The sequence below is a fragment of the Diplotaxodon limnothrissa genome, linkage group LG22 (assembly GCF_057381915.1).
Source record: "Diplotaxodon limnothrissa isolate DT_005_m linkage group LG22, D_limnothrissa_male_GT1.1, whole genome shotgun sequence".
Lineage (NCBI taxonomy): Eukaryota > Metazoa > Chordata > Actinopteri > Cichliformes > Cichlidae > Diplotaxodon > Diplotaxodon limnothrissa.
Genome location: NC_140616.1, coordinates 14,800,016 through 14,816,199, shown reverse-complemented (window position 1 = coordinate 14,816,199; position 16,184 = coordinate 14,800,016). Strand labels below are relative to the sequence as shown.

At 39.6% G+C, this 16,184-nt stretch overlaps 2 protein-coding genes across 3 annotated transcripts; one reads left to right on the top strand and one right to left on the bottom strand.

The window, feature by feature from the left end:
- Positions 1-3,477: 3,477 nt before the first annotated feature.
- LOC146609633 (G protein-coupled receptor 20) lies at positions 3,478-5,584 on the bottom strand. The gene is made up of 4 exons (XM_085346137.1): positions 5,528-5,584; positions 5,061-5,317; positions 4,516-4,648; positions 3,478-4,128 (listed from the first exon to the last, which is right to left on the bottom strand). Exons 1-4 carry the CDS (start codon positions 5,570-5,572, stop codon positions 3,478-3,480), a joined length of 1,086 nt encoding a protein of 361 aa, XP_085202263.1. The 5' UTR covers positions 5,573-5,584.
- A 7,480-nt stretch (positions 5,585-13,064) lies between these two features.
- Positions 13,065-16,018, top strand: cfap20 (cilia and flagella associated protein 20). 2 transcript variants are annotated; one of them, XM_085346420.1, is made up of 6 exons: positions 13,065-13,231; positions 14,525-14,604; positions 14,937-15,048; positions 15,143-15,331; positions 15,441-15,554; positions 15,683-16,018. In XM_085346420.1, exons 1-6 carry the CDS (start codon positions 13,148-13,150, stop codon positions 15,683-15,685), a joined length of 582 nt encoding a protein of 193 aa, XP_085202546.1. In that variant the 5' UTR covers positions 13,065-13,147; the 3' UTR covers positions 15,686-16,018. The 2 variants fall into 2 exon arrangements, with proteins under 2 accessions (XP_085202546.1, XP_085202545.1); XM_085346419.1 differs by having other exon boundaries at positions 15,680-16,018.
- The last annotated feature ends 166 nt before the right edge of the window (positions 16,019-16,184 follow it).

The following is a 16,184-nucleotide window of genomic DNA, read 5'->3' as shown; positions in this document are numbered from 1 at the left end:
CATTTGATCAAAAAAGATTTCTGCAACTGGGAGTGTCTCACTTCATAAAGACATAAATATACAGTGATACCCACAAAATACATGTTTTTATATGCAATAATAATCAGAGAAACAAATTCATTTTAAAAATAGAACGTTTTTAATACTTAGAGGAAAATGCTTTGCAGTGCATTTAACATGAGTTGAGAAAGATGCTCAGAAAGGTCTTGATCTTGAGTGTAGCTGTTAGTTTACTCTTATTAGTATTACATTGCAAAATTTTTTACCACACATGTAAATAATGAAATATTAAGGGATAACAGTGTCTAAAAAACATGTTAATAAAATGCACTAATGTCCTTCTGTATATTGTTACCTCACTTATTATCTTTAGGGAGTCTTAAGCTTTAAGCAGACTGGTTTTATCAGGCTTGATGCACATTTTCTTGCAAGTATACGAGCATCTTATTCCTTGGAAAGTAAGATTTCTGTAAAATATTAATTACATGTTAATTAGAGAATTTTCATTCTTTATTATAAAGATTTGGCAAGCATTTCCAAATCGTACTTTTTTTTTTGTAAAGGAGGTATTTAGAGTATTTTTATCTGAAGAAATGATAAAACTCAATTGCACTTCAACAGAAACAGAAATCTGCACAACAACTAAGGGTGTAATTCCCCTGTAATCAAATGTAATTAATTAATTAATTTTTAAAAATTACAACTTTAAAAAATGTATTTGTATTTACATACAAATACAAATTTGAGTTGTGGATAAGTCATTTCGAATTGCGCCTAAATTCTGGGTATTTTACAGGAAAGGAGACACAAAGTACTTGAATTACTCACAGAATAATTTGTGTCTACTTAAAAGTTAGGCGCAAATCAAAATTACTGATACACTGTGTAAGATTACTTAGAAACCACTTAAATTTAATTACAGTAATTAATTGTTATAAAGTGTTATTTAGTTTTTATACTAAAAAAATAAATAAATTGTGATCCATTGAAGCTAACGACCAGGTTTACTCCAAAGAAGCAAATATAAAAATAATTCTGTCTTTGTGACCTCGCTCGTGTTTTTGTTTGCTTGTTTTTTGTTGGAATGCATGTGACTGTTGGTGATGCAACCTGCTGGTCTGCAGTTTCAAGACATTTTTTCATGTGCCAAAAAAAATCTTTACTCAGCATCTTCAAAGCAGCTAATTTGGTTTCCCATGATGCATTGCGGTTAGACCGCTGAGAAGGAAGAGGAAAACTGGGAAAAACATTTTGTTGTGCAGAATCAGATTTCTAGCGCACACAAACGCACACGCACATGCACATGCACACACTCGGTCAAAGCTTTGGCTGTTTCCATGAAGAGAAGCCAGAGAAGGAACCTGAAACTGGTGTGTGTGTTTAACCCAGACTCATCATGTGGCAGCAGGGCCAGCTGATGGTAAGTATTTATGTGTGTGTGTGTGTGTGTGTGTGTGTGTGTGTGTGTGTGTGTGTGTGTGTGTGTGTGTGTGTGTGTGTGTGTGTGTGTGTGTGTGCGCGCATTGGTATAAAGTTGCAAGCTAAGGTCATCGCAGTTACGTAACGTGAACTGTGATGACCTGCTGCTTCTCTGGAAGGATGATGGAGGGAAATGCCGCTCAATTTAATGTCTCACATTCCTGCTATGACTGACACCTCATAGCTCGACTCTAATATCGTCAATGAAAACTAAACAAAGAGTTTTATGCACTTAATACACAAATCCACTGAAATCTTGTGTAGGAGAGTAGTCATAAATCGTTTTTTAATTTATAAATTAAATTCATAATTCACAATTTTTTTCACCCTGCTTTAGAACACACAGATATTTCAGTGGATAACAGCAGCAGCTATGAAATAACATAATCTGTTATTGGGTAATGTTATTTTTCATGAACAGCTCCACTGTTAATCAGTGCCAGTGTGATTGTTCTGGATGACATTCTTCCACCGCAGGGAGATGCTGTCCTCTGGTGGAGTACACCTAGTACCAGGTTGGACCCCATTTCTGCCTTAATCCTTTGTAGCACAGATTCATCAAGTGCTGCAAACATTCCAGAGATTTTGGTGCATATTGACACGACAGCATCAAAGTTACTGCAGATTTGTTTGGCTGCAATCCATGATGTGAATCTCCTGTTCCACCGCATCCCTTTACCAGTGCTTTACCTGATTGAGACCTGATGAATGTGGAGGCCATCTGAGCACAGCAATCAGGTGATGGAGACACTGTGGTCATAAAGCAATAGAGATGATCATCAACAATACTCAGGTAGGCTCAAGTGTTTAACCAGGAGTTAAAAGAATGTACCTAATAAAGTTGCAGGTGACTATTTCTTTTGTTAACAACAGCTACAGCCAAAGAAACAGCACTTTAATTGCAAAAAGCACCACCATCTCTGCATTTTCTTTATATAAATCATTTATTATACTAAACAAGATAAACAAGTCAGTAAAAATAGCACACACTGACTCAAAAACAAGCAATGCTGAGACAAACAAACAAGGAGAAGAAGAAGAAAATGAATTTATGATAAAGTGACTTTATGTTAGTACATAGTTTGATTGATGCATCCATTTCTTAAACATTTAACTTGCATCTACCAAGTCCTGAATTATGAGGAAGATGTGTGATCACAGCCTCTAAAGTGTAGCCTAAATTTAAATCCAGCAAATAACCTGATGTACTAGAAACAAAGCAGTGCTTTTGTTTTTCATCATTTCCTGTCATTGTGATGCTGACATAAGTCCATTTAATCATTTTTAAATTATTAACAAGTCATTAAAAGAACATCACACTGTGTACCCCTAAATGTTTATACACACATTTATCCTATTTATGTGTCTCGAGACTTCAACCCTCTGAAAGTCTCTTTTCTTTGCTCATAACTCTTTCTGTTATTCTTCATTTTAATGTTGCAAATGTCATTTTTGAAGGCTTTCAACATTCAGTGTGACTCAATACAGACATCTTGATGAATCAGAGTCAAATGCATCCTAAAAAATCAAAGCAGTCAAATAAATGGTCTACAAAAGTACACAAAAGGAGTATTTCCATTCTAAAGCGTATGACTTAGTCACGGTAGTTTACCTACTATACAACTGTTACTATACAACTTTTTGTTTTTATTTCTAATGGAAAAATTTTAGTTTAAAAAAAGAGCGAGAAAGGGAATAAAGGGACAGGTAAAGCCTTGTTTAACTCACATGTGCAGGAATTTACAAAGAGTGTTAAAGAAGTATCCAGACAGAACGATGACTAAATAAAAAGCTTGTTTGTGAATAAAATGGGTTTTTTTTCCTCCCTAGTCAATCTGAATTTTTACATCACAAACTTTGATGAGGTGCCTCTGGAACACAAGCCAAACATCAACTCCCCACATACATAGTTTTTTTTTCTGTGTGTAATCCAGCAGCTTTTGAAACTTGAAGCAGTGTAAGTTCATTGGTTTCACAGCAAAACAAAGTCGACATGTGTCACTGTCTCCAGCTGTCTCTCTGAACTGTGCCATCACTGGTTTCCGAAACATGGCCGCCTGTCCAATCAGAGTGGTGTGCGCTGGTTGTAGAGAGGTGTGCACTTGTGAGCGTTAGTGTGGCTATGCTCTGAGCTATCGCCAGTGCCGTACCCGAGCATTTATTCAGCGAATTCCTCTCCCCTTCGATGCCACTTGTAAACCCCACCTCCCCGTCCTCCTCTCTGCCTCCCCTTCTCCTGGTCCTCCACATTCTCTTGAAGCTGTCCGTCACAAAGCAGTAAACCACTGGATCCAGGCAGCTGTTCAGGCTGCTCAAGGTCACGGTGATGTGATAGGAAAGCACATCCCTCGCCCCTTGCCCGGGAGCCTCCCCCGCCACTCTGAACTGGAAGTAAACCAGCACCTGGCGGACGTGGAAGGGTGTGAAACACACAGTGAAGACCACCAGGACGGTGGCCAAAAGCCTGATGGCACGAGTCCTCCTCACCCTGCTCTGGTGGGGCATCCCGCTGTGGCTGGAGGAGAGAAAACAGGTGACGCGCAGAGTGAAGACCACCACAGCGAGCAGGGGGAGGAGAAACTCCAGGATGGTGAGATAGAAAAGGGCAGGGAGGACCATGCAGGAGGAACTGAACTCCAAAGCTGTGGTCTAGAGAGAGAAGGAGAAAGAATTCTATCATGATTTAGCCTTTTAGCATTTTTAGCTTGTCTCAGCTTGACAGCCTTGTCAGCTCTTCTTTAGATCCTGACTGTTCTGTAAACCAAGACTCCTCCTACTTTTCTTGCAACCTCATGAAAATCATTATTTGATTAATTGATGGTCATCACTGATAAGTTTTAATACTCAGGATAATTTAAAATTGCCCCCCCCCCCCCCCCCCCCCCCCAAACTAAATCTGTGTCATTAACCAATTCATAGACTAAATTATGAACTCAATTATTGCAATTAATTTTTTTCTCTTTTTAGGTTTATTTTGTGGATTTATACACTGAGAGCTCATCTTGTGTGCGCTGTGTTTTTAGTGTGTCTCTTCACCTGAAAAGAGTAGGTGACCACGACTGCAATGAACCACACGGTGGCACTGACACACCTTGCCGCTCCTATGGTCCTCCATCGATGAAGGGTACTGGATGCGTGGACGACAGCGAGGTACCGATCGATACAGATGCTGAATAGAAAGCCATCAGTGAATATTGATAGAGGGGACATATTATTCCAATTTATTTTTTGATAAATTTGAATACTAGGCTTCTTTAAGGCTTCACTCCTTAAAACCCTGACTTTCTTCTGATTGGCTGCCCCTTGCCTGGCTTCCACAAACCAAAGCTTCTTTCATCTCAGTCCAAGCCTGAGAGGACGGTATAAGGAAATCCATGCCAAAATGATATCACCTTGACACAAGAACTTCTGGAAATCAAGAAATTAGACCAGCCAGAAGCCAAACTCTTGGTCCACAGGGTTATCTGTGTGTGTTACCACATTGAATATGAGCATCCAACTAAAAGAATGCACATAACTAAAAATAATGAAAAGCACAACAGCTCCTCGTTATGTGACAAATGAGGTTATGACTCACCCACCTGGTCAGAAACAGGATACTACAGTACATATTGACAAAGTAGCTGAAGGTGTGGACGTATGAGCAGGCCACACAGCTCCCTCCACTGTGGTACAGAGCGATGCGAGCTGGCAGCGACAGAGCCACCAGCAGGTCAGCCACCGCCAGGTTTATGGTGTAAACCACGGAGGCTGAAGAGTGTGCAGAGGCACCGCAGAAAACGTAGAGAGCCAGGCTGTTGAGGACCACCCCAACCACCAGCATCAGACAGTTAAACACCTGGAGCAGGGAGGGATGGATCCTTAGTTTATTGGTCATGCAGATTAAATAGATTAAATTTCTTGGTAAATTTAATCTATTCAATTTATTTAGGCGGGGTCCTTGCTTTTATCTGCTTACCCTAAACAAGTGTAAAAACAACTTAAGGAACTGCACAGAAATAGCAAATGCTGGAGTGTAACATAAGATTTATTCAGCATTTGATCTTACCATCAGAAAAACCCAGACGGTGTAGAAATCTTGATACAGCTGCATGTCCAGGTGGGCTAACCTGTGCAGGTTTGTGGTCCCCCATTCCTGGTCCCAGGTGTTGCAGTTAGTTTGGTGTGAGTTGAAAAGTGACAGGAGAGGCTCAGCAGTGGAGCTGGAGCTGATGTTGGCGAGAAGGCTCTCCATTGGTTGGAAAAAATGAATGACAGGTAGGCTGGTGAGAATCAGGAAGTGAAGATGTAAAAAAAAAAGAAAAAAAGATTTACAATGTTTTACTTAAATCAATAAATACAAATAAAAGCAAATTACAATGTCTATATTATGTTATGTCAACTTTAGGGGAATAATTCCTTTACTATAGTAGTAATCTCAACTGGAAGTCCAGTCTAACATCTGCTTTCACACTTTCAAGGTATTATTCCATGACAACAATGCAAAATCCTTTAGAAAGCTAGTTATTGGAACTGGGATTGTGTTACCACACTGTTCATGTATGAATAAAACAACTGCTTGTTGTTATTTTCAGGTTAAAACCCCACAATAATAATGAAGCAAGTGGACTAAATAAAGAGAAATACAGTCACCTGGACATTTCATTAGGCACACCTGTTCAGCCGCTCATTAACATTAATATATCTAATCAGCTAATCATGTGGCAGCAACTCTCTGCATTTGAACAGCCTGTTCAGGTCAAGCTGAGCATCAGAATAGGGAAGAAAAGTGATTTGAGTGACTGGACGTGGTATGACTGTTGGTGCCAGATGAAGTAGTCTGAGTATTCCAGAAACTGCTGATCTACTGGGATTTTCCCATGCAACCATTTCAGAATGATCCAAAAGACGAGAAAATATCCAGTGAGTGGCAGTTCTAAATAAGAAAATGTCTTGCTGATGTCAGAGGCCAGGGGAAACTGACCAGACTACTTTGGGCTGATAGGAAGACAGTATCTCAAAAATACTCAAAAAGAACAAGTCAAGAGCTTTTTTTGGATGCATAACATGCTGAAGCTTGAAACAGATTGACTACAGCAACAGAAGTCCATACTGATTGCTACTCCTGTCACCAAAATTGTACAATGCTGTCTGGTCTGATTAGTCTCAGTTTCTGCTGGTAAGGTCAGGTTTGGTGTAAACAACATGAAAGCATGGATCCATCCTTTCTGCCTTGTACCAAAGGTGGTAGTGGTGATGATGTAATGGCGTGGAACGAATTTTCCTGGCACACTTTTGGCCCCTTAGTACTGAAAGATGATAGTTTATTGTTTCTGACCATGTCCATTTATGACCACAGAGTACACATTGTCTGATGGCTACTTCTAGCAGGATAACAAACCAGGCAACAAAGGTCAAAACATTTCAAACTGGTTTCTTGAACATGACAGTGAGTTCACTGTACTCAGGTGTCTTCCACTATCACCGGATCTCAATCCAATAGAGCGCCTTTGAGATGTGGTGGAACAGGATGTTCACAATGATGTGCAGCTGACAAATCTGCAGCAACCGTGTGATGCTATCATGTCAATGTGGACCAAAATCTGCGAATAATGTTTTTAGTACTTTGCTAAATCCATGCCACAAAGAATTAAAACAGTTACTATTTCTTGATGCGCACCTCAAAAAATACTGTAGCACTCAAGGCATTTTTAATTTATTACTTTGTTAACGTAGTGAGGAAAATAAATCTTTCAGATTCTTGTCTTTTCTAAATGGTAAAAGCTTTTTAGGATTATGTCCAGACTCATTCTATCTACTTTTTTTTAACCTCCCCCCCCCCCCCTCAGATTGTTCAGTAATATCAGGACTTCTTCATTACAGCCTCCCGGCAGTAATTTAAAGACGGATGCCTTAACCTTTTATCTTGGACTCAGCCTTGGATACTGTATTGTAAATAGTTCCAAACAGCTTTGTTCTCCAAACTCACACACACACACAAAGACACCCACATACGCACACTAAAAACTAAAGGAGATAGCTGTGACTTCTAGGGATGAAAACATGGCCAACATCTGCAGAACTGAATCCAGGCAGCGAGACTTTGGAAATCCCGATCCTATAAACAATGTGCTCTTGTATCGTAGAGGCAACTGCATCCATCTTCATCTCCTCCCTAAAAGGATGTGACACTCTCAACAAAGTTAAGTACACGACCGTGTGTGTTACTTCAAAGATGGAGCACAGCATTAAGATGAACCCTGCCAGCGCACGCGGCTATTTAACACACCACTGACATGTGTTGTGTTGAACATGATGTAGACTGTTGTCTTAACACAATAAACGTGATCAGTGCGACACGTCCTGTTTAAAAAAACGGCTGGACTGTGTTCACTTTCAAGGGGCTTAAAGAAGTAAAAAGACTGGCCAAAAATAGTGTTGATATTTCAAAGCCAGACGGGAACAGATAAAACAGTGTGATAAATAAGGCGTTACGACATTAGTGAATTTGTTATGTTCTGCTTAAGAACAACTGGCCAAACAAGCTATTCATTAGTTGGCCAAAACTGTTTCACCCTTAACTTGAATGTACTAACTTTTCCCAGAGCTTTGAAACTTATCACACTCATTTTCTATGGAAATAAACTTGTTGTCGTACAATCTCTGTAGTTGTTCTGAGTTCATCCAGAGCCCTTACAGGACCTTTAGCCAAGTTGGCTCAAAAGTTAGTTTCAGCTTGTTTCATCTGATGAATCACGGGGGATAAAATGATTTATTTTTCGCTCAGCAAATCTGTGGAGCTCCCCTGGCAGAGCTTGCACATCACATACAAGCAACTCAAGTCCTTTAAGAAGCAGCCTGGATTTGAGTCTGCCCATCATTCATCTTCTCCATCACACTTTCTTTTCTACTCTGAACTGTTCCTGTTAATGCGTTTCTAAAAGCCCCAAATTAAATCTCACAAAAAGTGTTTATTTAGTCTTGACTGTTCGACATCAGAAAAAACATACATTGAAAATATCATCCTTTACTTTAATGAAAATAATTTTATAAAAGTCTTAAATAATGTCATATTTTACTCAGCAGATCCTCTCATTTTGGCCAAAAGTGTCTTTCCTTATAAAAACCAGAGACGGATGAGCTCCCACTGGATAACATGTGCCGCTGAGAGAGGTCTTTCCACTCTTCATCATCATAAGACAGTTAGATAAAACATGACTGTCAGCCTGGATTTTAAAAAAGAAAAAAAACCTCTCCAAACAGCTATCTTCTTTGAAACTTCATAGTTATGGTAAAATATGTGACAAAATTATTATATAAAAGATAAACCAGTGAATGACTCTGAAGCCTGCAAATGTTTTTTAACATTGTGTTAATCATTGCTGCCCAGCACCTGCAGACTTTACAGATGCAGATGTGCATTTGCTTCTTAGATTCACTTTTAAATGAAATGATTAGAACATACTAATCATATCTAAATCTATAGGGGCTGCCTTTGAGCTAAACCCTCACAAGTTAAATTCAGGCATTTTAAACTTTACATTATGCACTCTTAAAAGAATGAAAGCTCCTTTTTGTGTACAATTTCCAATGGAAAAAAAAAACTGTAATATGCATGTACCAGAGGGAAAGTACTGTACTGTGATCTCCAGGAGGACAAATGTACACAAGGAACCTTAAAACTGCTGCTCAGAAAATGAGGCAAAGTAATGCAGACTATTGTCCTTCTGATCGTTAGGTACAAAAACCATAACCAGAAAAAAACAAATAAGGTCAAATAATGATGACTGAATGGATTAAACGTACCTGAAGAAGAGAAAAAGTGGTGAAAACAAATCCTCATGCAGTAGACTTGTGCAAAAGTCCTTGTTGTCCGATTATATAAATTAAGAGCTCCTCAGTTGCTTTTCATTTCATACTTTTATCTTCTCTTCATTTCGTCCATCCTTTGTTCTTTCAGTAATTTGCTAAAAAGGTAAGGAAAGAATAGGCCCAGAGAGTCAGATGTGGAGCTCTGGGGCGGAGAGCGTCCTCCAATGGAAAGTAAAGTTCAACAGGCGGACCTCCTCTTTCCATCATCTCTTTCATATCACGTATTACAGAAAATGTAATGAAGATGTGTCAAAAATGTTAACTTCTTTCATTTTCTTTCTTGTCATTCCCCATCTTCCTCCACCTTTCTGTTTTGTCTCATAATATCTCCCATTTTCCACCTCTTTAGTTTGAGCTCTCGTCAAATAGGACATCTTCTAATATATTTCATCTGAAACAGGGATTTGGAAAGGCAATGCAAAGACAAGGCTTGAGCGTCCGAGGTGTCGAAAAGCAGAAGAGGAACACATACTTGGATGGATAACAGTTGGATTGGGAATAACAAGAAAAGAGTAAGTGGCTGGCAGGCTAAAAGGAAGAGGAAAAATTAGAAAGAGCTGGCCGGAAGACTGCTCTGTCTCTGTGGGACAAAAACAAAAGGCAGTTTCAAAATCGTTTATTTAAAGCTGTCTCCAGGGTGGTCCCACTTGGACAGCGTTAGAGAGAAAAAATATACGTTTGTCTCTGTGTAAATACATGATTCAATTAGAGAAGTAAAGAGCAAAATAAAAGCGTAAAGCATACAACAGCATAAACTGTTTCTGTAGATGTTTTTATGAAGCTGCCAGCCTGTGAACCCGTGAACCAACACACACTTATAAAAATGGGAGAGGACACCTTCATAGTGAAAGATAGATAAAAAGTAGAGAAGGGATCACTTTACATTTGTTTCACCACAAAGAAGCATCACCTCACCTAAACACACAGGAGGATAAACAGCTGTAACATCTGTCCCATTGAATATGTTTGCGGTTGTGTGGCTAACATCAAAACGTCAAATAAAGTCCTGTGGCAGTAATACCGGTGAAAAAAACCATAGGCGTCAGTTCTTATGAAGCTAAAAGGAGACTTCGCTGTTGGTGATGTCATTATACAAAGTGCCTGGTTAATGTTTGATTGAATGTTTCTTGGCTTGTTTAAATATTTGAAATCTTTGCCAAATGTTTAAACTGTTGGAGACGGAGGAAGGATGTCGCGCTTGACACTTTGGCGGAATTTAGAGGGTGGAAAGAGTGCTTAATTTAAGTTGTGCATAGGAAATCTATTTCTAGAAACCTTTGGGGTAGATGTATTAGGGAATTAAGGGGCACTCCAGCACTTAAACTTAAACTCTGACAAAATTGGAAATGTCAGAGGAATTATCTGGGCTTGCAGACAAGGGTAAGTCTGCAGGCATTTAGCAAGCAGAGAGGAGCTAAAACCTCATGGGAAAAACAAACATATTTTGTTAGGCTGAGAGGGATTTATTTTAGCTTTCAGTAGGTCTTCTGTTCAGAAGTACTGAAATAGCCCTGTTACAGATTTTAGCAGGTGGCAGAGAGCTTGGAGAGGTGGGCATATGCACTGGAGAGAAAATGAATGAAAGACAGTAAAAGCAAAAATAGAATAGAATAGAATAGAATAGTCATTGTAAATGTAAGGCTAAATACATGTGCATGAACGAGAGGGAGACGGGGGAACACTGAAGGTGAAAGGAGTAGAGGTAGTGAAGATGTATGAGTTTAAATAGTCGGAGTCAGCTATCCAAAGAAAAAGACACTGCATGAGAGAGTTGAACGCGAGCGTGCAGGCAGGCTGAAAATAAGATTCAGGGGTGATTTGTAACTGTGGAGGTGGCGGAGTTGAAGATGTTAAGATTTAAATGGGGGGTGACCAGGATGCAAGATTGAGGTGAACAGCTGAGGTTAGATAAAGATGGAGCTGTCTTCAAAAAGATGATTTCATTTTCTAGAACTGGAGTTAAATAAGATAGGATGGTGGCTGGACTAGACTCTATCTGCCTTTTTAGGTCTGTGGGGCTAATGTATTAGTCAGAAAAAGCAGAGGATATGGCCGTCAGATGAATGCTCTTTAAGGTAGGATTCAAAGGCAGTCTCATGGTTCAATGATATGTTACATTATGGACTGATAATGTCCTGATATCTACTGCAGGACCCAATGATAATTAAAACATCATTTGAATTGAATTGAATTTTTGAATTGAAATTTTTATTTCAGTCAACAACAACAGATTATAATTTTACATTTAGAATCATTACTTCAGTATTAAGTTTAGAAACTCATTAAATCCTAAAACATGATGTTTGCCTAAAACAGGGATGTCAACATCAATGTCAACCCACTTTTCTGTCAGTGTAAGGAAATAGCCGAAATAAATAAAGAGTAGCTACACTATTATCAGATCAACATGAATAATCTTGGTCTCTATGGACAGGTAAGATGTCAGATAATATTATTAAGCATCTGGGTCGCTGTGACTGGTACTGTACCTGAGTAAATTCTGATGCACCAAAAACAAAACAAAACAAAAAAACATTCAGAAAGAAAAGAAAAGAAAGTGAAAGAAAGACCATTATTGCTGTGTGACACAGCAAGTTTAGGAATAAATCCGATACCAAGTAAATACAAGGTTAGTATTGCTGATACCAATACTTTCAACCCATAAAGCCAGTTTATTTAGGGGAGAGCGTTTATGAGATAAATCAATTTGAATTTGCAATTCCTGAACACATTTTAATGATGTGATGAGTGATGAGTTAACACAGCTAAACACACCTTTCAGCTTTTCGTGTATTTTGAAACAGGGGTTTTGGGGGGTCTTAGACTTGTCTTTAAAGCACTTTGGGTCAACTTCTGTTGTTTCAATGTGCTACAGGCTATAAATAAAACAGATTTAAGACAAAGACATGACAAAAAGGTTCATACATTTTTTCATAGTGCATAGAGGTATACTTTTATAATTAGGTGGGCTACATACTGAACTTAAGATGATTAAAGCAAAGTATCAGTCCCATTGTGCTAGTGTCATTCTGATGCCAATATTTAGTTGGTATTGAAACTATTAATATTTGGATGGATCCTCCCACCTCTACAGACCATAGGAAACTCCAGTAGATCAAGGGTGCCTTGTTTAATGCTGCATCATCCCTCTACAGGAACTGTACAGGTAATATCCTGACAGCTGTAATGGAGGATCAGAGCTGTGCGGCCCTACTTGGTTACGGAAGCTATGTGTGAAAGCTCATCTCTCTAAACTAAAGAGAAGTCTTAAAATTCTTTGGAGACGCGCATATGGATCTGGCTGCAGGCGGTGAGAATCGGGCAGCTCAAGATATTTTGAATTAGTTTATGATTAGGGAGTTTTTATTATATCATGCATTCAGTAACTGAAATAAAAATCATCAAGCGTGAAAGCTGTTTTGGTTATTTCGGCGACTTCTAGACGACATTATGTTAAACACTTGTGCTTTAAGCTTACACTGTTACCACGGCGACCGAGAAGCGTCAGCATTTATTAACCGGCATGAACAACGTCAGATGATTTTCGTTCCCCAGCAACACCAAAATAAAAACGAGACATCCGCTGCCTTCTTTCTGTTTTCACACCGTGTGGGAATATTCGACCACTCAGTGAAACGGATTTCTCATTTTTCTTCTGAGTGACAACGTGGTAGTTTCTGTTGGCGGAACGGTTTATATTCTAGCACACGGAACCAGAAAAGTTGGAGGCGGAAATTAAACCTGTAAACAAACGTATAGCTTTAGTTAGAAGCGGTTACAGTATGTGCACATTGATTGTCTGCTGAGCCCAAAGAAGATGTTTAAAAACACATTCCAGAGCGGTTTTTTGTCTATTTTATATAGTATCGGCAGCAAACCTCTTCAGATATGGGACAAAAAGGTAAGCAGCCGCTCAGAACGGAAGCAGGGAGCTGTATGTTGGCTTAGCGAGCGGGGCTAAAACTGGCTAGCATCATGTGCACTCACGTCGCTTTTAAACTTCGCACTGTTTCATGGCTGTGGACGTTTTCTAGATGCACTTTAAATTCACGACGCGCAGTTCTTGTTGATTACTTGTAGAAGCAACATGATACAGGGTAGCCATGGAGGCAGTGCTGCTAAGTTGCTAACCTGAGTCACACATCAGTAATTGAAGTTACATTCGCTTGATTGAGTCATTGGTACCATTCACACGGTTTTACGGGCTAATGTGCTAAACAGGAGTTGTTACTGGTCAGATATTCAAGTATGAGCTTTGCAGTCCTCTCTGCATGGCCATCTATGCAGTGGTGACAAATGATCTGAGACATGAGATATCCATCCATCCATCCATCCATCCATTCATTTTCTGCCGCGTATCCAAGTCCAGGTTGCAAGAAGGCACTCTAAGTAGATAGACTCAGACTTTGCATTCCCCATCACCTTGTCCGGGCGTACACGGAGGCGTTCCCAAACTCACCCAAGAGACATAATCTCTCCAGCGTGTCTGAGCTCCTCACCCTAGCTCTGAGGGAATATTTCTGCTGCTTGTATCCGCGATTCTATTCTCTTGAGCGACTGGTAAATTGACAGTTTCCCTTAATGCTAAGCTCTCTCTTCACGGTCTGCATCATTGCACACGCCACACCACTCCATCTGTCAGTCTCCTGTCTCTCCTTTCCCATAAGCAAGATCCAGAGATATTTGAACTCCTCTGAAGCAACAACTGATCTCTAACCCGGAGGTCGGGCGGCACCACCCAGTGGTGTCTCCAAACGTCTGTAATTCATTTCAATTCAATTTTATATAGCACCAAATAACAACAACAGTTGACTTGAGGTGCCTCGAATTATAATGTAAGGTACCTACAGTAATGCAGAGAAAACCCCAACAGTGAGATGACCCCCTATCTGCAAGGACTTAGCGATAGTTGGATAGAAAAACTCAAAGCTTGAAAAGCAAGTATTAGGTTCAGTGCTTTGTGGATTGGGCAGCGATCAGGGGTGGGGGTCCTGGCAGTCCCAATCCCTGGTTGATGAATCTGACTTTAGATATGAGACATGCCTTCTTCATTCATTAGTTTTGCTTCGATATCCCACATCTGATTCAGGGGGGTTTACAGTTGGTACGCCATACAGCACTCTAAACGCTCTGGGAAACATTCTAATTTCTCCATTGAAAATAAGGGAACAAATCTATTTCTGGGTTTTCACAGGTGAGGAACGGTCACATAAAGAGAGTCACGGACAATGACATACATTCGAATGTGCTGGAGATTGAGGGAACAAATGTCAGGTGAGTTTGTCTGTTTATTTATTAATCAAAGGTCAACTTTACTTTCAGTTCTACGATATGTACAGGATATGTAAACTGAAAATTATAATAATATACACAATTATATAATTATATACACTATTGCAGTCCTGGCATATTTAACATGATATTCTTTTTTCATAATATGTCTTTGTGTTCTGTTTGAAGTATGTGTACATTAATGTATCATGTAGATGCTAGGCATAGTAATTAGATTTACTTTCTTTAATATTTTTGTCATGTTAAATAACTGAAATAAATCTGTTATTTAAGTCTCGCCCATCCTAGCTTCATCAACTCTGTCCTCCCTACAGCACCACCTACATAACATGCCCTGCAGACCCCAAGAAGACCCTGGGGATCAAACTTCCCTTTTTGGTCATGATCATTAAGAACCTCAAGAAGTATTTCACCTTTGAGGTCCAGGTAGAGACATTTAAATGCTTTGTGATTGGCTAACATACAGTCTGGGAATCTACCATAGACCTGGTGCTACGTGTGTCTCAAATCTCCCTCTCAGGTTCTGGACGATAAAAACGTTCGCCGGCGGTTTCGAGCGAGTAACTATCAGAGCACGACGAGGGTGAAGCCCTTCATCTGCACCATGCCCATGAGGCTCGATGACGGCTGGAACCAGATTCAGTTCAACCTGTCCGACTTCACCAGGAGGGCTTATGGAACCAATTACACAGAGACGCTACGTGTACAGGTTAGTGCACACATGAGGAACCTCTGAGTCTTTCCTGTTTCTCTATAGTAAGAATTTGGCACAATATTCCTTTTTCTCTTTTTAACATCTGCTCTGTTTCCCCCCTCAGATTCATGCTAACTGTCGGATAAGGAGGGTGTATTTCTCCGACAGACTGTACTCTGAGGATGAGCTTCCAGCTGAGTTTAAACTCTACCTGCCTGTCCAGAATCAGAAGGCCAAGGTTAGTACATCTCTCCATATACGTGAACGCTAATACAGTGTTACATTTAAAAAGTTACCATTTCAGCTCTCAGTCTGTAAAAATGTTGTGTAGAAGTTCAACACTTGTCTGTCTGTGTCTTGCAGCAGTAGAGCTTCTTGCGGTGTGCAGCCCCCCCGATGTGACTTGGAGTTTTAGTTGTGACAACATTATGCAGATTCAGTGAGACATTTAGTTTTGACTTTTTCGTGAGTCTCTGCACATTCAAGTCTGGTCTGATGTTTCCTTGCACTGCTGTAAAAAGATAATTGAATAAATAATAAAAGTCCACCATGTCCATTATTCTGGGGTTTTTCCAGTTTGCCACCATCCTGTGCATTCTAAACAATATTTATGAATGTTGACCACCTTATGCCCTCATCTATATTTCCTTCTGACACAATGCAGAATCCCTTTATTTTTTCTTTCTTGTACTAGAGGTATGAATATCAGCAGAAAGACTTAGTTTCAATGAATCGTTGTTGCTATTAAAGCTATAACACTTGACAAGAACAAAATATGATCTTTACCTCTGGTCCTTTAAACAAATAAGATCCTGACACTTGCTTGTATCTGATTTTAATCCTGTTATTTTACATGGCAGTAGTTTTA